General features: G+C 37.9%; 1 protein-coding gene and 1 long non-coding RNA gene across 2 annotated transcripts in view; one reads left to right on the plus strand and one right to left on the minus strand.

Annotated features, from left to right (window-relative positions):
* The window catches only part of LOC131978864 (uncharacterized), a 46,978-nt gene extending 29,266 nt beyond the window's left edge, over window positions 1-17,712 (minus strand). Inside the window, exons 1-2 of the long non-coding RNA XR_009395013.1 lie at window positions 17,563-17,712; window positions 17,239-17,351 (exon numbers count right to left, since the gene is read on the minus strand). This is a non-coding gene — a long non-coding RNA (uncharacterized LOC131978864). The remainder of the gene's footprint in view (window positions 1-17,238; window positions 17,352-17,562) is intronic.
* Window positions 1,673-22,902, plus strand: itga6a (integrin, alpha 6a). The gene is made up of 25 exons (XM_059342663.1): window positions 1,673-1,922; window positions 10,217-10,341; window positions 10,445-10,524; window positions 11,212-11,473; window positions 11,594-11,725; window positions 13,125-13,338; window positions 13,503-13,696; window positions 13,777-13,871; window positions 14,521-14,648; window positions 14,726-14,815; window positions 14,904-14,965; window positions 15,052-15,221; window positions 15,541-15,684; window positions 15,777-15,892; window positions 16,298-16,460; window positions 18,502-18,588; window positions 18,678-18,757; window positions 18,850-18,927; window positions 19,021-19,123; window positions 19,221-19,388; window positions 19,491-19,580; window positions 20,307-20,414; window positions 20,508-20,606; window positions 20,705-20,830; window positions 22,394-22,902. The coding sequence occupies exons 1-25, from the start codon at window positions 1,732-1,734 to the stop codon at window positions 22,556-22,558; spliced, it is 3,270 nt and encodes a 1,089-aa protein (XP_059198646.1). The 5' UTR covers window positions 1,673-1,731; the 3' UTR covers window positions 22,559-22,902.
* The last annotated feature ends 61 nt before the right edge of the window (window positions 22,903-22,963 follow it).

Genomic DNA, 22,963 nt, shown 5'->3' on the forward strand with positions numbered 1-22,963 from the left:
GACAAATATAATGATAAAAACAAAAATAGCTCATAAGAGTTTAATTTTAGACCTGATATCTAGACATTTTCCATGGTTTTCTTGTAATTACCAAAATCGTTATCAAGAAGAAGTTGAGAAAGCACATTTTAATATACTCAACAAAATTAATATACATTACAATTTGACAAAATGATCTGCAGTAGCGGAAAATTTGCCGAAAAAGGGACACACGATACACGATTGTTGGTTGAAATCTGGATGAATGATGCTTTATTTTATTTTATTAATTTTTATTTTTCAGTTTCCCCCCCTGAGGGATTGCCACCTTATTTGGTCAGGGGGTTTGCATCCCTCAGTGACCTTAAGAGCTGAAGACCAGCAGGAGCTTAGTCTTCAGGTGAGACACCTGGACAGGTCTGAAGGTAGAGGCCTGACAAAGTGTAATCCACTTCTCCAGGTTGGGGTTGGATACATAGACCCTTTTCAATGAAGAACGCATTGTTACTATAAGCACAGAAAAAAAAGTGCTGGAGCATGATGTGTAAACATGATGCCCCCTTCACAATTCTGACTGCCCCCTCATATATGCTGCCTAGAACCGGCCCTGGACACATCCCATGTCATGTTTATGACACGCTCATGTCACTCTTATGTAGACACCTTCAAAATAAAGTGTTATCATATCTTGCTTAAGTCACAAAGGTATGTTCAATAAACTGCATAAGTCACATTTTATTTTGACTTAGGCATAATAAATCTGCTTAAGTCACACACTTGACATAGGCCATTATCTTAAAGAGGTAAAGTCACATGATCTGATCAACTGAGGATGTAGGCGATTTAGATCAACTATTCTCAACCTTGGGGTCGGGACCCCAGTTGGGGTTGCAAGATGATTTCTGGGGGTCGCCAAATCATTTTGGAAGTCAGCTCCTTCTCCACTGTGTTAAAGTATTCATGTGTTTTAGTCTTTTTGGTAATTTTGTGTCTTTTTTTGGTAATTTTGTTTCCTTTTTTGGTCATTTTGTGCCTTTTTTGGTCAATTTGTGTTTTTTATAGTCATTTTGTGTCTTTTTTTTTTTAATCATTTTGTGGTCAATTTGTGTCTTTTTATCATTTTGTGTCTTTTTATAGTCATTTTGTGTCTTTTTTTATCATTTTGTGGTCATTTTGTGTCTTTCTTGGTCAATGTGTGTCTTTTTTAATCACTTTGTGTCTTTTTTTAATCATTTTGTGTCTTTTTTTGGTCATTTTATTTCTCTTTTCGGTCATTTTGTGTCTTTTTTGGTCAATTTGTGTCTTTTTTTTGGGTAATTTTGTGTCTTTTTTTAGTCATTTTGTGTCTTTTTGTGGTCATTTTGTTTATTTTTTGGGTGATCTGAACTGTGCATGTGAGATTGTGTTCAGTGAGCGGGGGTGCGGACAACATGCATGTTAAATTGGTGGTCGCGACTCAAAAAGGTTGAGAACTACTGATTTAGATGATTTAGGCAAAAAAACAAACCCAATTTTAACAAAAAATGACGATATGATAATAAAAAAAACCGGACTGACTGTCTTAACTCGTACAGACTGCCCACTCAGAGCAGTGCTGCCTGCTGGCCGGTGGGGGCGCTGTGGAGCACAGAGCCGGAGGGGGCAGCGAGCGGCGGCAGCCTTCAGTCAAACAGCACCGGGCAGAGCGGAGAGGAGCAGCGGGGTCAGCGGCTCTTACCTTCGGACTACTGGATACATCTGGACGGCGCTGCGATGCTGCTGCTGCAGGGTGGACCCTCTGCTGTTTATGCTGCACTTTTATTTTATTCTTATTTTCTGGAGCCAACTTTGGTGCTCGCCTTCAACCTTGACACCAGTCATGTCATCAGGAAAGACGGAGAGCCGGGCACTCTGTTCGGGTTTTCTCTCGCCATGCACCGGCAGCTCAACCCCGATAAAAGAATGTGAGTGAAGTCTCTGACTCTACCTCTCTATTGCTGTGGTTGTTTTTTATCCGCCTGTGATGTGAGTTTAAAGTGCACCTGACGGGACAGGTTCAGTCTAATTACTAACACAAGTCAAGCTTTTCAAGATGCCTACTTTAAACCTCTGAAGTCCAGGAGATTTTGGTTCAAATTTGTCAACTTCATATGCATTCATTTCTGTCTCTGTTTAGCATCTTTCAGTCTGTCCTTACATCACATGTATGGCTCCTTTTTCTCGACACAAACTTGGCTATCAGTCTGAATTTTCCATTTTATTTTAATTAACAAAGTATAAAGCTGCCAGGAACCGAAAATACAAACGAAAGACACAGGTGTCTATGGAAATGTGCCATTTTAAAAACCATTTATACACACAAAAACAGCAGAAACATTTTAAAAATGGTCTAGTAACATAAATGGCACACTTTGAAAGCTCATATGATTGCACTTTCAACTGGCTTTCTCAGCTTGTCTACATATCATATATAAATAAATTATTATTACTGTATATAAAACGTGTATTTTCAATAAATAGATGGACTCCAGAGGGTTAACTCCTTTTTTGACTAAAATATGCTTATTCTTGGCAGGAAACATCTTGATAATTTAGGAATTCTGCCTTTACTAGAGTTTTTTTAATGCACTACTTGTTGTGAGCAATTCCTGCAACCTATAAAAGTTACTGTAGTAGCCAACCACTAAAGCCCATAGTGATTCTTGTCGTGTTTTTGTTCTAATGTTCAATAGAAGTCTCCCTGTGGTGCTTTGAATATAAACTGGTAAGGAGCCTAAAGACAACAAGAGAATAAACAATGTATAACTGTGATGCAAATGTGAGGTCAACCTGAAGGAGCTCTCAGAGGAGAGGAGTTACTGTGGGATTTTATACTATTACTTCTACTATCTTGATAATCAATTAATCATCAAAGTGATTCTTTGGATAGATTAGCAAATGTGAGGATTTTCTGCTTTTTTATTTCTAACATTGTAACTTGCTCATCTTTGGATTTTGGACCGTTGTTGAGATTAAACAAGCAGTTTGAAACTTTGGCTCTATTTTTTCTAACAAACTACTAAAAAGATAGATGGGTATTAAAACTATTAAACACATTTCTTTCCTTAAAATGCTTTTTTTTTTTATACGTCCAGTCAAGTAGTAGGATTTTATTGGCAAGAATACGGCAACTCCTGTATCATTATATATACACATCACCTTATGCATAAAATCTGAGTTTAACATCCAGCATCACAGCACTACTTTGTGTGCAGTCTAACTACTATGAAGCTCTAAACTATAATTTAAAACTCTTCTACAGTGTTTTCAGAAACAATACAGTATCACAAAACATCAAATCGCGATACTTAAGTGTATTGATATTTTCTGACACTATTAATCAGTTAGTAATATCCCCCTAATGGATGGTTTTTGGTGGTGTGTTCTGTAAAATGTAGCAGGTGTATTTCCATGTGACAGTTTTACCTGTAAAGTTAGATTTATGACCACTACTGACATGAGATGTCTTCAGTGATCGTTACTGGCAGGTTGACTTATGCATCCTGTTCTCAGCTGTTGCACATTCCTGTCAGACATTCATATCGGCACCAATGATTCAGGTGGGAAAGGTGCCAAAATTAGAGCAAACAGTGGTTAAATTGTAAAGCAGCATTTCAGGGATTCCTGCCCATGCTATCATGCATGCACTACCGTTAGTCATTTCCTTTGGCCAGCCCTGAGGGGGCAGAAAACACATCAGGGTAGTGAGCCCGGTCAACCTGCCACACAAAGTGTATCGGGGGTGAAGTGAGGGGAGGGGGTGGCTTGTCAAAGCCTGCGACCACCAGCGTGAGGCTGCATGCAGGAGCTGCTGTTATCCCTGGTTAGCAGGCTCAGGACCCTGCAGCAGCATGTTGAGAACCAGAGAGCACGGATAAGAAGCCCTGATAACAGGACTTGGAGAGATATGCCAAAGATCACATGGATTAGGCTTTACTTGTGGAATTTTATCTTACTAGTGTTTTGACTACAGCAAAGACAGCTCATATATAGAGAACATACTGGTCATGCAAAATTGGACGCGGTCCTTAAAACGTGAGATTCCTTTGTGCACAAACAAGCCTGAAAATCCTAAAAAGAGGCACTTTTACATTTGTGTAAGGAGAGTGAACGTCATATTTGTCGGGCAAACAGAGGCTCGAAATGTGACACTGGCATGATAGTTGGTTTTCAGCCAGTAAAAGTAAGAGGAGAGTGAAGATTCACCTCACTTACATCCTGATTTATGAGGAAGCTGCTCCAGTTTAAGCAAACATACCACAAAAAAATATGCCAATGTAGGCAAAAGCTGCTTTTGGGGAACAGTGTCATTGCATCAGTTTGTTATTAAGTTAACTTAAGATTTCAAAGGCACCATCATTTTTCTATTGAAAGAAATCCATCTGCAATAATTTTGACATTTGTTTTCAATTGAATCTCCCACAAAATAGCCGGTTCGTACTTCTTAAATGTTAAAATCTGGTGTTTTTTTGTCATATCTGATAGTAAACTGAATATTTTTGACTTTTGTTCAGACTTAACCAAAATTCTTAAGACATCACTTTGGGTTCTGGATAGGGATGGGAAAAGATAAGATTTTATTGATATGCCATTATTGATTCTGCTTAATGGTCCAAATCTTCATCGATTCACTTATAGATTCCTGATCAATTTTCTGTTTGGGAAAAAAAGGAATGCCCATCTTCCTCTCAGCCACAACTCCTCGTTGTTGCAAGTTTCTAGCATGTAGATGCACAAGTCTGACATTATTGTTTTGTAATCTGCAACTGTTTGCAAAATCAATAAAAAGCATTTAGAATCGGCTCTTAATTGGAACCAGTTCTTGATTCCCATCCCTAGTCCTGGAAATTTGACTATTCTCTGACGTTTTGTAGGTCTAACAACTATAGTTTCAACTAACAATGACCCAATAAATCCAATGCAACACAATCAAATGTTCTTGTTGTCAGACCAACAGCAGTTTGTGATCACACTAGATAAAGAAAAGCAATAAATCCTCATAATTAAGAAGCTTGACTGGGAGGTTTAGCACCATTTGCTTAAAAAAGGGACTCAAACGTTTAATCAATAACAGCCTCCTATTAATCCTCCATCAATTCTCTGCCTAGTGAATAATCAACTAATTGTTTCAGCTCCACTGACTACTAATTAAACAATAAAATCTATAAACAATGAGATCAATCTTTAGTTGCAGTCCTACTTTTAATTGCCCACATTGTTGTTCTCTCACATCCCAGTTAAAAACATGCTGAGTCTGTATCACTGTATAGAAACACTCCACGCTGCACATTATTGTAACTGACAGCCGCTCCCCCTCCTCGGCCATGATCTCAGCTCCAAATCCTCATGTGACCCTGAGATTATCAACCAGACGAGTCAAGTGAAAGTTCAGTGGAGCACACAGAAGTAGGCAATGATCAGCCCTGTCTGACTTAAAGCTGAGCAGCACATTGAAGCCAGCAGTGTGTCTCCTTTGTTCTTATACGAACATGTTTCTGATGATCACAAGCAGCTGTAAAACTCATCTGGCTGTCACGGCGTACATTGATGTGTTAGAATAAATCATATGTGAAGAATATGTTTGGTGAACAACATGTGTGACTAGATAGATTAAATTCCATAATGTCAAACCATAACTGGCCTTTCATCCCTTCAGAGCTGAAAGCCAAATCTTTTCCACTTTCCTGCAATTAAATAAAAACAAATCTTGTGGTGATTAAAGTGATTTGTTTTTCATTTTGCTTACAACCGTTTTTGCAACTCTCTCCACGTTGTTCCTCTAATGGGTTCGCTGAAAGCCCAACTTGGCTTCTTCTCACAGTGTTAATGGTGTTATTATGACTTCCTTCTCATATTGGTTTGTGATGAGTGGGAGAGAGATTTCAACATGAGACTGAATATAATGTGGCGTCTTGCAGAGAGGCAACTGAATGCCTCTTCCATGAATAATGTGTCGGGTTAATGATGTGGATATAACATCCTCTGAATGAAACCAGAGAAAAGGGACATTTGACTGGACATGCACGGCCATCTGTGCACATGTAACCTGATAGATGAAACTCATCAGTGAATCACCAGTCGGGACATTCCAGTCAAACTTCATGCTAAAGTTTGAAAGAGATTTTATAGCTTAAAATATTGTCACAGTTAAAACAGCTGACTTAGTCTCTTCTAAAACTTTATTCTTTACTTAAAAGTTGGTCAAGATATGTCGTGAATATTCATGATTCCTTCTGTGATGTGTCCCCAGCCAATCACAGGTCAGCACCAATCAAAGTATGTGTGTGTAAACTGAAACAGTTAGAACAGCTGCAGCGGTTCTTGTGGCTTTGAGTGCACAGCTGTGAGAGCACTGGACCACATCTGTTAACAAAGACCAGTGAGATCACTGTGTAAACCCACACCGGTCACTGTGTATTCCCGTTTACACTGCGCTGAAAGACACGCTGCATGATGGGACGTGGTTTCACACTCGAGTCGTGCCGATGCTGGGTTCAGGATCTGCAGCAGTTGACTGTAAAGAATCTGGCCTGCAGCTTTAGTTTAATCCCACTCTTGTCAGGACAGTTTAAAGTTTATCAGCATTAGCATCTCAAGCAATCATTGCATTCATTTCTGCTGCAGAAAGTTACACAAAAAACATAATTTAGCCTTTTTCAGAACTGATAAACCAGAGTCTGCACGATGGGCTGGTTGCATGTAAATGTCAATGTTACCCCTCAGTTACTTGCTAAATTCTACAACTACCACTTTCCAGAGTCGCTCTGTGGTTAAGTTGGAGGTGTTTTTCTTCTCCAGTGTTCCTGTCTCTTCATAAATGTCCAAAAGCCAAGATAATGTCTGCAAATGTCTTGTTTTGTCCCAACTCAAAGATATTCAGGTAACTGTCATGGAGGATTAAAAAAAAGCAGAAATTATTCACATTTAAGAAGCTGGATTCAGAGAATTTGGAATTTTTGTTCTTTAAAAAATGACTCAAACTAATTTATCAATCATTAAAATATTTGGCAATCAATTTAATAGTTGACAAACTAACTTAACTAATCAATTAATCCATTCATATTCACAGCTCAAATTACTATTTCAGAAATTGGTGAAACATTTCTGTTGAACTTTACCACAGCCAAAGGAGATCTATTTTGATAGCTTGTATATATTTGACAAACAGTCCAAACCCAAAGATATTCTGTTCACTATCAAACATGACAAAAGCATCAAATTCAAAGCTGGAACCATTGAAAAATGACCAAAAGGGTTTTTTTTCTTCTGTTTCTGCTGATCATTCAATCAACCTGTGGCAGTAGATTGCACTAGTGTTGTGTTGGAAAATATTATTAGGTTTACCTGATATAAAATAATGTGTTCTGCAGTTCACGTTGCGCTTCACTACTGTGGGTCAGAAGCTGAAATGTCAAAGTGAAGCTAACTTTGTAAAAGCTTTTGCTTGTATTTGCATTTCACTGGGCTTTGTTTGAGGAGAAGGGATTGCAGTTTGGTTTTCAGGATCACATTAGATCTCCTCAGACCTCCTCAGGAGAGTCCTTGTTTAACAAACGAAGAGCCACGGGGCCGTCCCACAGATCAATAGGTTACTGAGGGAACTGCAGAGTCACGGGGAGGAGAAGAGGGTGGAGAGGATTTCCTCTCCGTCCTTTGAGAAAATTCCTACGCTGCAAGTAGGCTGCTCAGGTCCTACATGATAGTGCAGCTTACCGTTGTGACAAGTTCTGTCTGCAGTTACAACAAATCACACAAAAAGAAAACTTTATTTAAGGTTAAAAAATTAGTTTTTGTAGTTTTGACAATCTAATTGCTTCAGCCATGGAGGTCATGTTTTCAACTAAGCAAGCTGAAAACATGACCTCATAAAAACATGTTAGTCTCTTTGTTTGTCAGCAGGATTACAGGAAAACTACTGGCCTAGTTTTTATCAAAACTAAGCATAATGGTGTAACATGGACCACAGAAGAACCCAGAACACAGAAGAAGTGTGAAAAATCTTACGTAAACCTTATAAGGATTTTTTTTCTGAGTTGAAAAGTTTAAATAACCAGTTATTAGTGACTGAAGGATCCAGCAGTCCGATGACATTTTCAGGGCTACAGGTCCAAATCAAGCCCAAGTCTCGAGTCCTTATAAGTTCAAGTTTTTTAGGTCTCTAGATGCTCACCAAAAATGTAACATTTCAGAATTGTGTGTCATTAGTTAAGATATATAGTTTATTTGTTGAGCAAACCATGACACCAAGTCTCTTCAATTCATCTGCAGAGCTAGAAGGGGAGTCGGAGAGTGCAGACCTCCACCAAGGCCAAATGCACTAATTTGCAATGTTAACACGATACACCCTTCCACCAAGTTTCATGAAAATCAGGCCTGTAGTTTTTCTGTAATCCTGCTGACAAACAAACCCAACCTAAACATAACTCAACTTCCTTGGCAGAGGTAATAATAATATTAATGTGCAGCTGTGCAAGCTGGGTCCGTTATTAACTTATTTACAAAAAAGTCATCTTAAAACACTAACAAGCCGTCCGGATGCTACATTTATAACTACCTCAATCAAAACCACAAAATTAGTGGTTGCCAGTTAAAAATGGGAAGTCTGCTTTTGTTTTTTGTTGCTGTCTGGAGTAAAGTAAAAAATACTCAGAAATGTATGTGATAAACAAGTCTCCATTATTGCAAGAACAGAAAGTTTGACAGATGTAACAACAGTAACAGCAACTGTTAAGATTTACAACAAGCGTGACTGTTCATAGGTAAACTACGAAACTATGAACTTTGTTGTGAAAAAAACAATGAAACACTTTCTCAAAGACAAGTTCACTTAATCATTGAGATGAGTCACCTCTTATTCTTTGAAAGGACTTTTCTTTGCAGGATGAACTGAGGCTGCCGCTGACAGGAAATACGTTCAGAAACAGACCGCTTCTCGTTTTGTTTGTCTGCATCATAAGTTATGCCGCTTGCAGAGTTAGACAATGTGTAAAAGGTTATTGAGGTCGCCTTCAAGTTGTCAACACATTTCTTAGGTGCTGAGGTTAGCTCATGCACTGCTTAACTTTGAGAGTTACAAATCTGTTGGTACAGGACTCCATTATGTCCAAGTTGTTCTGGGAACAACTGTGATTTCTTTCCCAGTGTCTAGTAGTACAAGTCTTTAAATTAATGTGCACAAGAAAAGTTATCAGATAAGTGTTGCTGATGGCCTCTCAGTGGCTGCTCTCACCCTTGAAACAGAGTGTTTCTTCATGCTGGTTGAGGCTGTTTGAGGCTGTTTGAGGATGTGGGTTTGAGTGTGGCCATTGAACTATGACTGGAAAGGACTGAACATGAACCAAATTGTCTGCTCCACTGCTCCTCTGTCCTCTGCAGAATGACGGGACAATAGTCTACTGTGCTGGTTGAACTTTTGTTTGTTATCATGAAATACAACAGCTCTTTGTACACAACCAGCATTTCACAGGCTGAACCTGCTGATTCACCCTTCATCTGAAATATGAATAATGTACATTAACCAAAGACGTAGATAAATATCTATTATGTTAATATTTACTATTAATAAATAATAGTAAAGAGCGGACACTGTCCTGTGTGACAGAGGACGTCCTCTCAATGCTCGATGAACAAGATTAATGTGCTTCAATTTGTCGCCTATTTCCTTTTTTGTCTTGCCTTTATTTGATTGTGACAGTGTAAATGCAGACAGGAAAAAAGAGAGGGAGGGAGAGAGATAGAAAAGGGTATGGTGTTATGAGATAACCTTTAACATTAGGCTCTATTACTCATTTTGTACTGACAATTATATGTACAGAGCGATCTCAGCACAGCTACATGTAATTTAAAAGGCAAACATTGTTTATCTGAAACAAATGAGAGCTTTTACTTTCAGTGGGCAGTTTCCACGCTTCAACTTTGACAAAAGAAGTGAAGCCATTTCCCCTGCCAACAGCAGACACAATATCAGCTCTGCAAGACAACAGCCAGGAGCCATGTGGCATAGCTTTTTTGTAGACAGGAAATACCATCATTGTCATAGTCAGTTACGATCCGCTCACATACATGTACTACATTCAACACACAGCTGCAGGAAATGACTTACTGAAGGTTATGACTTGTGGCTACATCAAAACATAAATCTCACCAATAAGTCTTGTAATGCTTCAGAAAAGTATAGTTTGTTTATATTGTGCTATATTGTGTTTTCTTTTATCTTCAGGCTGCTGATTGGTGCACCCAGAGCCAGAGCTTTGGGAACACAGACGGCCAACATCACAGGAGGCCTTTACAAATGTGAACTCACACAGTCTAATGATTGTGATCGCATTGTATTTGATAATGAAGGTGAGTTTTGTGTCTGTCTGTATACATCGTGCTGTTTCCAAAGAATGAATAAGAATGAATATAAGTACTCACAACTTCGTCCTGTGTTGCTACATTTTTAAAGAGAACATACGTGATGAGAACAAGGAGAATCAGTGGATGGGGGTGACGGTTCAGAGCCAGGGACCTGGAGGAAAGATCGTGGTGAGTCCAACTGAGTGTCTGAACCAATTAAGCTCCAGTCCATATGTGGTTTTAGCTGTTATTAACACTTTTACATCCCTTTTAAAAAACTCCCAGAAATACTGCCAGAAAAAGTATATATTCATTTTATTTGCCACTTTCACTGTGTTAAATCCTTTATAAAACATAAGTCATCATCATAACTACCAGATATTAATTCTTTTGTCGCATTTTAACCATTTAAATGCCTGTTTGTTTATATAATGGCACTGTTGTTCTGAAAAACAATGTATAGTAAATGCAAGAGGATTTTCTACTGCAGTACTCCATAAAACAGCATCAATATCTCAAGTGGAAACCGGGAAAATAGAATGTATTTGCACCATAGGGCAAACATGAGAAAATGACTCAATCTGGTGGGAAACCCAGAAAGCCTGATTTAATATAAAACATGGTTTTGTGCTGTAATGATCATGGGATCAAACTTGTGGTTTTAATGAGTTTTAATGGGGACATTTTTGTCCTTAAGGATCAGAGTGTCTGTATTTTGGATACAGATTATTAATAAGACTTATTAAAAGGAGCCAAGGCAGAACTTCCCAAATTTCAACAAAAACACCATTACCAAAAAGCAATCCATTTTAAACTAAACTACAGAAATGTCTTAAGGTATGAGATTGAACGTGTCTGTGTCTTTTGTATTTTCAGACTTGTGCTCATCGATATCAGAAGCGGTTCTCTGTGAACACGCCTCAGGAGTCCTGGGACATCATCGGGCGTTGTTACGTCCTGAGTCAGGACCTGACCATTGACCCGTCCTCCGATGAGGACGGAGGTACCTGGAAGTTCTGTGAGGGCAGATCCAGAGGCCATGAGATGTTTGGATCCTGCCAGCAGGGTCTGGCTGCCACCTTCACCAAGGACTACCATTATGTGGTGTTTGGAGCACCGGGAGCTTACAACTGGAAAGGTCACTAACGAACCGCACACATACGCAGTTATATAGTACTTACTGGAACAATCAAACGTCTCATATGGTAAAATATGTAATGGGTTTTTTTCTTTTTCTTCTAAAATAACATTTCTGCAGGCATTGTACGAGTGGAGCAGAAAAACAACACTTTGCTAGAGATGGGGGTGTATGACGACGGCCCGTATGAAGTGGGAGACGAGCAGTCGTCGAACCCCGAGCTCGTTCCTGTACCTGCCAACAGCTACCTCGGTGAGCGTCTACCCACTAAACAGATGCAGCAAAACTTGTGGGCACCTGGTATCCTGTTGGTTAAGCAATGTGCCACATTACTTCCTTTGTGCAGGTCAAAACGGTGCTTTTCAATTCAGCATCAGCAGGTTATGCTCTAGTTTTGCCGTGAGAACTGTGTTCATTGTCGTGTGAAAATCTTTAGAGCCAAGGACACGTGATCAGAGGGTAAACCCACACAGACCATGCTTACAACAGACATTTCAGCTTGAAACTAATCACATAATCAGCTGCCGCAGTCGTTGCAGGAATCTCCTCTTGTTTGTCGTCATTTCTCTCTCTGTCCAACAAAGGCATGAACTGGCCAAAATTAACTCAGTGACCACTTTATTAGGCACATCAACAATCCAACAGCTCTGCTATACAGTCTACCTTTGAAATATTCATTTTTTGGGGATTTTGTTCAAAATGTGTGAATTCAATTAATTGTTTATTACTGAAGTCATAGTAAAGGAGCTGTAATACTGGACTGCATTAGTGCCCAGAGTCCTATGTTCCCTCAGTTTTGAGGTTAAACTATTTAATGAATATCATCATCAATATTGACACCTTCTTCAGATTCCCATTACGTGTTGTATATAGAGAGCACTGGAGCCTGGGAACAGGAACGACCCCATATTGGAAGATGTTTCTAATGTTTTGTCCTCACTATGTCAATACATAAGGGGAGCAGAAACACCTTTTAATATAATGCAGTCTGGTACAAAACCTCCACTACAATGATAATAAAGATATAATTGAATTACTACTTCTATGACAATATCAACAATGCCTATGCTGAAAGTATAATTATCAAAAGTAGAATTAGTTTTATTGGATTTTATTAAAATGTAAGTCTGTATATAATACAGTGGCCACTGATTTGAATTAAAAAAGGATCAAGAGTACTCTGGTGGCTAATCAAGATTCAGGTTTGCAACACTTTGAAATTGCAGTTCAAGTTCATGATTATGTTTTTATTTAAATGTATTATCATTCTTTTCATTAGTAGTTTCCACACTATTGTTACCAGCTGATTAGATTTCCGGCTGCTAAGGATGGACAGAAATTGTTTCTGGAAGCGCTGCAGTAAACATAATTTGCAGTGTCTGCAGAAGCAGTGACAGAGCTGGTCCTTGTTGCTGCACTAGTGCCTCCTACTGGCCCATCAGGGAAACTGCAATGGGACAGAAGGACACTTAATCTGTGCCGGCTTGCTGAAACTCCTCACAAAAAATGTGGTGCACAGAGACATGGGAGTCGGCACTTAGGGATGAGAAAACAGAAGAACCCACTATTCCAAAAATTAGAGAAAATTGGTAAAAAGAACCAGTTTTTAAGTGTGTTATAAGACATGTACGTCCTATTTCTCCCACTTTAGGATTCTCCCTCGATTCAGGACACAGCATCACCAGGAGTCGTGGCCTGACGGTGGTGGCTGGAGCTCCCAGAGCCAATCACAGTGGAGCTGTGGCCCTGCTGAAGAAGGAGAGTCAAACCTCCGGCAAGCTTTTAGTGCAGCACATGCTACATGGGCCGGGACTCGCATCCTCTTTTGGATACGATGTGGCTGTGGTTGACCTCAATGGTGATGGGTAGGAAACATTTTTTTACCGCCTTTTTTTTCTTCTGTTGTATACAATTAATATAATTCTATCAGATGTATAATAATGTATAATTTCAAAGTTTCTTTCTTTCTTCATTTAGGACGTCATATTCTGTATGAAATTTGTAAATTTACCTTTCCTGTTTGATCTAGATGGCAAGACATAGTTGTTGGAGCGCCTCAGTTCTACATGAAGGACAGAGACGTTGGAGGAGCTGTTTACGTCTACATCAACCAGGCAGGAAGGTGGGGAAGAGTCACTCCTGTCCGTCTAAACGGGACCAAAGACTCCATGTTTGGACTGGCAGTGGAGAATATCGGAGACATCAATCAAGACTCATACGAAGGTAATAAAGCTGTCATTTTGCAGCTTTATTTATGTGGACTTTATTAGAGTGTAATTTAAACTGGTTACTTTCTCATGCAGACATTGCCGTTGGAGCTCCTAATGATGATGGCGGAGCAGGAAAAGTCTACATTTATCATGGCTCTGCACAAGGGATCAAAACCAGCCCTGCACAGGTCAGTTTCATGCTGCTATCATCAATATCTTAATACCAACAATGGATCATGTGACTACATTAATGTGAAAGGAGTCGGTCACACTGAGAATTATTACCAGACTCTGTAGTTCTCCTCTGCTTTAGCAACTCTAGTGAATAGTAAGCTTCAGTTCATCAATTTTTCAGTTTATATATTTTTAAAATGTCTGTATCAATTTATTTTGAAATATTGTAATTTTTTATATAAAGAAAAATATTTGGATCCGAAATAAGTAAATTACATCATATAAAAAATAATTTGTAAAATATATGAAAAACATACTATTGTTATTTTGCTTTATATTTGCACTTTTTTAATTACTTATTAATACTTGATGATATATTCCTCTTTATATTTCCACCTTTATTTTTTATTTTTTTTATTCTTTTACATATTTATTCTTCTTTTACATTGATTTATTTTCAACCCTTCTGTGGACAGCTTTTATTTTGTCATAATCAATAAATATTTCTTTAATATCGATCGGCTTATCAAAGTAGTCCAAAAGTCTGCAACTCATTTCAGCTTGATGATAAACAAGTAATATTTAATGCTGTTATTATATACATTTGCTAATCAAGGTTTTAAAGTTATAATTATTTCCTTAATTTTGTCTTCTTCATTGTAGATCCTTTCAGGAAAAGAGCACAACTTACGGCTCTTTGGATATTCTCTGGCTGGGAACATGGACTTGGACAGTAACTCTTATCCAGACGTGGCTGTTGGCTCTCTGTCCGACACGGCTCTGATCTACAGGTAATTATTACACATTATAAGTACATTTAAACCCTACTGATTTCTATCACAACTTCATTTTACAACCGTTCTTTCAGGGCACGGCCGGTCATTAGCATCACGAGAGAAGTCAAAATATCTCCACGGGAAATTGACCTTACAATAAAAACCTGTGGTAACAGCATTTGGTAGGTTTATATAATATTCTTACATTTTAACAGATCTCATAATAAAACCTTTATTAGATTTGATTTAAAAAACATTTTCTGTCTTTAGCTTCACTGTGGACGCATGCTTCATCTACAGAGCGAACCATACCTCTTACAACCCAAGACTAAGTGAGTGAAATTGTAAATAACAACCTTCTTTTAGAAATTCAAGATTTGTTCATTTGTTCTTAAACAAGCTTCTCCCTTGGCTGCAGCTGTCGGCTACTCTGTGGAGGCGGACGGAGATCGCAGGAAACAGGGCCTGCCCTCCAGAGTGATGTTCCTCAACAAATCCCGCTCTGAAACGGACTACCAGTTTAACGGCACCTTGGAGCTCCGCAGCCAAAACCAGAGAACGTGCATCAAGATTAACGCCAAACTAAAGGTGAAACATTTCCGCCACAAAGTAAAAATCACACTTGCAGTATAAATTTTTCTCAAAGAGCAACAGTCAGGAACAATTTGAGCTAGACTGCACTTGTTGGAGGAATTTAATGAAATATATAATCACACTCTGGCAGAAGTGCTTGCAAAATATGTATGCTAGTAAAATAGAAAGGTATATTTAGATATTTTTGTAGAAAGGCATCTGGGCACTCACACATACTATCACGTCAATAAATTTGATAGTTTCTGAAATTGCAAGCAATTTAAAAGGATAATATTACACTCCATTCTATGGTGGTTGTTTCTGATTTTCACAGGACAATATTAAGGACAAGATGCGCAGCATTCCCATTGAGGTTTCTGCAGAAATTGTGGGTACTAAACGACAGAAGACGAAGAACGGCCTCCCTCAGCTCATGCCCATATTAGACTCCTCTCAACAAAGCAAAGATGTCATCGAGGTAAACATTCAGACTACAACATTTATTATTTAGTTACTGACAAAAGGTTCAGAGTGGAGCAAAGTTTGTAAGTGGTTTTGTTGTTATTGCAGGTCAACTTTGTAAAAGAGGGATGTGGAAGTGATCATGTTTGCCGGAGTAATCTGAAGATGGAGTACAAATTATTCTACAAACAAAGCAACCAAGATGTGTACTCCCCATTAACCATGTGAGTAAAATTTGATCTTAAAACTGTGTTAAAGTAGGCAAAACTCATAAACAACATTTATAATGTTAACATCCAACCAATCATTTGTGTAAAGTAGAAGACATGCTTGTACTTCCAGCTTCCAGTTCCGTCACAATCTCAGGCTTTGTTTTAGAATTAGAAAACAAGCTCAGACCGATCATCAATACCTGTCCAGCACATAACACCAGAGAAGCCGAGATACAAACCAGAGCTAAAATATAGTGGGCATATGTGGGCAATGGCCAGATAAAATGTTTGTCATAACAGCTTGATAAACCATATTTAATACATGAAAACTTAAATGTAAACAACTCATGACATACCATAAGTCTATGTTTTTTTCTGCAAACTCAACCTGAACCTGAGTGGTTTGTGTATTTGCAGCAAGAACAACGTCCCCGTGTTTTATCGGAACACAGAGAAGAAAGACTTGGCTGTGTTTGTGACAGTCACCAACATGAATGAAGATGATGCTTATGAGGCAAAGCTGGTGGGGACTTTCCCAGATACGCTGTCTTATTCTGGAGTCCGCTCAAATCAAACAACGGTAAGTCCAGGGATAGAAAAGATAATACTATATTATACTCAAGTAAAAGTAAAATAAATGTGTAAAAAGCAGGTAATCATATGAGTAATCATACTGTGCCATATTTATAAAAGAGAAAGTGGGGATGGAGGATGGGTAAAGAACAAATGCATATGATGACATTGTTAGGAACATATTTATATTTAGGCTACAATAGTGCAACACAGAGCGCGATGTCCAAACCAACAAAATTCTATAGATGGCACTTTGCATAAAACTGAGTATCAAATGTACAACCTCCCCCCTAAGTGAAGCCTCACTAGAATTCACCACAAAAGATAGAAATCTCAAACAAAAATGGCCAACAATAAATCAAGAAAGAGCGACATGACCTCACAAGCAACAGGCTTCTATTGGGTGGGGACCATTTCATATTAGGTACACAATAAAATGCTTATTAACGTTAATATTTTTATATTTATTTACTTATATATATATATATTTATATATTTAACTGACTTGTATTATTGTCTTAACGCAACTCTATCAGTCATGACCACCACCCATGACTTCAACTGACTCATGCTTATCATAAAAGGTATTTTATTTAATGTATGAGGTGGTGCCTTTTGAAATTAATTCAGACAGTTATGATGTGGGTAACTCTATCGAAGATACAGACTGTTAGCTGATGCTATAAACAAGTTAGCTCAACGGTCATATTAACGTTACACTGCCTGTTGCTATGCTAACGTCACATTCCCGTTGCTATGCTAACGTTTACTGTTGCGTCACTTACCTTCTAGTGACGACCAGCAGATAGCCAGTAGTCTCCAACGCTGAATATTATTCACAAATCAAGATTTCGTCCATTTATACCGCTTCAGGCTTTTGAAGGTTTTCGGGGACTCTCTAGAGCAGGATGAGGGAAAGTTGATCAGGTAATTGTAGATGTTTGATTAATGCAGCTCCGCTGTTTCAAGGCTCACTTAAAGAGCGCAGTGAACTCTGGCGGTTTGAAATCAAAGCTGGCGCCATTCATTTTAATAATTTCCTGGCAAAATAGTGACGTGAAGTCCGTCCGGAGCTCTGTGAAGCACGTCTGTGGGACTCACCTGCTCACCTGTCTGGATGCAACTAGGAGGCCTCTTTAATTTGCGCCAGGTTTAACTTCTCCGCCAGTCCTCAAAGTTTGGAGTTTGAGTTGAGTGAAAGTTTTGGCAAATTAGCATGTTAGTTAGCCACACCCAGAATGCACCTGTTGGTGACGTAACAGCCTGGGTGGGTTTGTTTTGGGTTACCCCGCATGCTGGGTGGGTGGTGCATATCAACATATGTAATCTGTACATCTGTAATAGATGCCATTTAAAATGTAGCAAAGTACAATATATATTCAGATTTAAACACCCCCACAAGTAATATTATAATTACTGATTTTTACAACTACACACGCAAAAACGACCTTGTTATAGTATCAATACAGTGAATGTAATTTGTTTCAACCCCTGAATTGCAGCTTAATGTTTTTATTCATACATGTTTATGTATATAATTGATTTAAACAGTGACACTATACATAAACATGACGATTTGTATACTTTAGATGCTGGTTTTCAAATTTAAACATTTTCTGTTTTTCCTTTACATTTTTTTTAATTTATGTCTGATAATTGTGAGTTTGGGACTATTAGGCTGTGGGTAATTGTGACAAGCATTCATTATTTTTTTAGTTTTTTTTTTTTACAAACCAAACAATCTGTAACATTATATTTACAGTGTTGTGTTAGGACTTTCACTTCATCATAAAAAATAATTGCTGTTCTTCCTCAGTATCTTAAAAAATGCATACACATGCACATATATAAACATACTATATATCACTTCTACATACAAATCACTCCCACAAAAATGGAATAGATACAAATAAGGTGCATGAGCATAAGTAAATAATACAGAAATACTAAAACAGAAAAAAACTCAAACAAAAGGATTGTTGCTTTGAATACATTAGGACACAAAACATGTGACACAGTTTGATAATTTTACTAATGTCTTTCTCCAGATGGAGAAGCCAATCATCTGTACAGCCAATCAGAACGGCTCTCAAGCAGACTGTGAGCTGGGGAATCCTTTCAGGAGAGGCTCAAAGGTCAGGATTTGTTTCACATCTTCATCCTTCCACTTAGTTGTTTTACTTGAAATTTGATATATAATTTTTTTTTTTTTTTTTTTAACCAGGCTACATTTTACGTCATCCTGAGCACTGTGGGTATGACTGTCGACACCACAGAGATTGAATTCAACCTGCAGCTCCAAACGTACGCACTGCTGCTGCTTCCTGTATTTTCAGATAAGTTTCCAATAAATTAAAATATTTTGCCATATTGGTGTATTCTTTTTTTTCTTTCAGAACAAGTGTGCAAGAAAGTCTCACTCCTGTTAAAGTGAAGGCTAAAGTAATCGTTGTGTTGCCGCTGTCTGTCACTGGGTAAGTGTGTGAAACGACTGTTTGACTAAAGATAAATATAAAGTGTCTCCAAGAGCATGTGACATATAAGAAACGTTTGCTTGTTTTAATCAGGGAAGCCAGCCCGAATCAGGTTTCTTTTGGAGGTGTTGTGAAGGGGGAAAGTGCAATGAAGACAGAAGAAGAGATCGGAAGTTTGATTACTTACACATTCAGAGTAAGATTATTCATCTGACCTTGTTCTGTATGATTAATAAATCACTGCTGGCTTGTCATTTAATATAATTTTGGGATTTATTCATGTTTTCCTTTAGATACACAACGAGTGGAAGTCTTCTGTGAAAGCATCACTTCAAATTCACTGGCCCAAATGGAACAAAGATGGTAAATGGCTTCTGTACCTGGTGAAGATCACTTCTTCAGGACCGGAGGAGGTCCTTTGCTCTCCTGAGTCTGAAATCAACTCTCTGAAATACATCCAGGTAGTATTTTTCAAACGTTTATTTTCATGCACTTACAGAAAACTCAGCACGCCTGCACTGCCTAATTCCACTTTGAATTAATGAGAAGAAATGTGCTTTCAGGAGACGTCTGCATCCAGGATAAAACGCGAAATTGGAGAAAGAAAACCTGTTGCCAAGATGTCTTCACTGTCAGACAAAAGAAAAGTTTTGGTGAGTCTTTGTGCAAATGTTACTGGTTTATAGACGATCACAGTTATTCAAGTACTGTAATTTAAGTGAAAAAAAGGAAAGAAAAAGCACTAGAATAGTTGACACACTTTCTGTGTGCTGTACATCAAGCCTTTATTTTTTCAGGGAGATCTAAGCGCCAGTGGTGTGATTATTCTGCAGCCATTGCAATGTACAAGTAACATTTACCTTATAACGAAAAATGCAAGAAAAAAGATTTTATTTGAGGTAAATGTACTTTACTTCTTCTCTGTTCATGCCCCTTTCTACTTCTACTAGATACTTTTCATTTAAAGATTCAAATTTTTGCAAATAAAACATATGAAAAGCTGATGAGATTTTATGTTTTGTTATTAATAAACTACCAAACAGTTAATACAAGTACTGCTGAAATAATTAGTAGATTAAAAGATTTTTTATATCCTGGTTTCAAAACATTTTCTGTTTTTCCTTTACAATTTTATTCATCCATCTATTTATTTATTTATTTATGAGTAATTATGAGGTTTAGACTATTAGGCTGTGGGTAATTGTGACAAGCATTCATTATTTAAAAAATAATAATTTTTACAAACCAAGCAATCTGTAACTGTATATTTACAGTGTGTTGTTAGGACTTTTACTCCAGTAGAGGATAAGAATATTCACTCCACCTCAGTTTATAATGGTGTAGATTCTGTGATGTGTAATTGACTCTTTCTTTCTCAGTCCTGTGACGGTGAGATCAAATGTGTGGTGCTGAACTGCCCCCTGCAGGGCCTGGACGGTACTGCAGTTGAACTGAGGTCTCGTCTCTGGAACTCCACCTTTATTGAGGTGACACATTGTGTGTTCATTGTTTTCATGCGTCTCATCTGTTATTGGGTTTGACTGTGTTTCCTGAGCAGCAGCTGTTTTTTTTACACACAGGATTACGCCTCGGTTTCACACATGCACATCATCGTAAAGGCAAAGCTCGTCCTCCATACTCAGGCTGAAAACATGATCCTGAGAACTTCTCACTCTGAGGTAAGCAGCTCAGCAACTATCAGGAAATTATTAACCATTTAATGTATGTCTTGGTTCAACTCACCTTTGGTTTCCCTCGCTGTGGTGTTTTATTGCAGGTGACAGTGGTGGTGTCCCCTGAAGGTGCAGTGTCACAGCACAGTGGCGTTCCCTGGTGGATCATCCTGGTGGCTGTTCTCGCAGGAATCTTGATTTTGGCTTTGTTGGTGTTTCTGCTGTGGAAGGTGAGATCAGGAAACTGGGAGGAGGTCAGGGGTTAATGACAGGTATTAATAATTAGGCCTGCAAGATTTGGACAAAATATCAAATATCACAGATATTCCAACTTAGATATGATTCTAATTTGAGAAAAATTAAAATTGAGAATTATCATTTTTGCATCATTATTCTCTCTCTCTCTCTCTCTCTCTCTCTCTCTCTCTCTCTCTCTATATATATATATATATATATATATATATATATATAAAATGTTTTTTGTTTTGTTTGTTTAATTATAAAAATAATTTAAGTTAATTTAATTTAATTTTTATGATAATGTAAAAAATTACAATAATAATTTTTATTTTATTTTATTTTTCCTTTAACAAATATTCCAATTTGGATATCGCACTATTCCATATTGTGAATTTTTTTAAAAACATTTTCAATTATTGTGCAGCCTTAACTAAAATATTCTTCAGATGAAATGAGGAAACATTAAAAGGCCCAAAGTAGTCTAAAGTCTAGTTTAAAATGATAAAAGATGTCTATTTTTATGCTTTTCTTTTATGTAGTCTGAGACCTTAAGTTCCACTCAAAAAGAGTACAAAAGGTACAAAAAAAATCCCACTGTGAATCTACTTATTTTCACTTTGAATTAGAAAATGGCCCAAGAGCCACTGGGGGCCCTATCACAGGCCGGATCCGGCCTCCGTGCCCTAAATTAAGTGTAAAAAGAATGAATTCCCTCATTAGGCTGAAAAGCCTCAGGGTTACAATAATACTGTAGATGTTCTGCAATTACAGTTGAAATTCAGTAACATTTAGTTTTCGTTCTGTGACATTTGAGCGTTAACACCGGACTCTCCATGTTAAGTATTATTAATAGATAAAATGTATTATCTATGGTGTTTTGCTGGAAGAAATCATGTCGGCTATTGACTGTTATTACTGACTCTTAACACTTCACCACCCTTGCTCCTCCTCAGTGTGGTTTCTTCAAGAGAAGAACTAAAGACGAGTTCGATGCAGCGTATCACAAGGCAGAGATCCATGTTCAGCCCTCTGACAAAGACAAACTCTCTGCTGAGGCCTGATTTATACTCTGAACAGGGGTAAAAACTCGCTGTCAGCATGGCGTGTGATTACTGCAACCACTAATGAACTCACTTTCCAGCCAAATCAGCTGAAAAATTCAATCAGACGCATATTGTACTGAGTGGATGAAAGAAGAAAATTTGCATTATACAAAAACCCTTCAGCCTAAATAAACAGAAAATAATTACTGAATTGATAAAGTGCTTAAAAGGAAATTTTCCCTTTACCGTTTCTGACATTTGTACAATATGCGTCTCCGAATTTTTTGCAGAAATCAATGCATTTTGTTACCAACAGGCTTTTAATGATACTTTTCTGTAATGGTTTTGCTCCGCAGGTGCTTTCGCTGACATCGCTTTTACTGCTTGGCTGCAAAGCATGCTTAACACTCCTGCACATCTCTCCTCTTGTTGTGTACAGCGTGCATGAGTATTTCTGACATGTTTCACTTTTTAATAATGCATCATGTTTTTTTAAATCCCTCTCCCCAGTGTGGATTCTTCAAACGCTCCAAACAAGAGGACAGCGTCCCTCGTTACCACGCGGTGCGGATCAGAAAGGAAACTTCTGAGTATAAGGATGGAAAAGTCAAGCTGGATCCTTTTGAAAAGAAGACGTGGATGACGACTTGGATTGACGATGAAAGTTACTCGTGACTCGTTTTTCTGTTCAAATAATTTTTGCAAATAGCTGCAACCTGAATTTTTAAAAGCAGTCTCAAGCCACAAACACACTGAACTTTGTTTTTTGTTCATTTTCATGTCTTTCTTTTTTTTTTTTTTTTTACACCTGTATAGAAGATGAAATGTTTTTGTAAGTTTTGTATATATTTAAATACTTCTGCACACTGTATATTTATTTTTTGATAAAAATAATTTCATGCAGCCAAAGACTTTTTTTTTCCATTATGTGTCCTCGAACAGACAAAGGACAAAGTTTACTGCTGTTTCTATGGAGCTGTACTGTCTTATTAAAAGTGAAAGTCTATGCAAGAAAAGCACAGTGAGCTCAGTGTCGTATGAATGTAAATCAATACATTTTTTCTGGTGCGTTTAGTTTCA

This window comes from Centropristis striata, chromosome 10 (assembly GCF_030273125.1).
Source record: "Centropristis striata isolate RG_2023a ecotype Rhode Island chromosome 10, C.striata_1.0, whole genome shotgun sequence".
Taxonomy (NCBI): Eukaryota; Metazoa; Chordata; class Actinopteri; order Perciformes; family Serranidae; genus Centropristis; species Centropristis striata.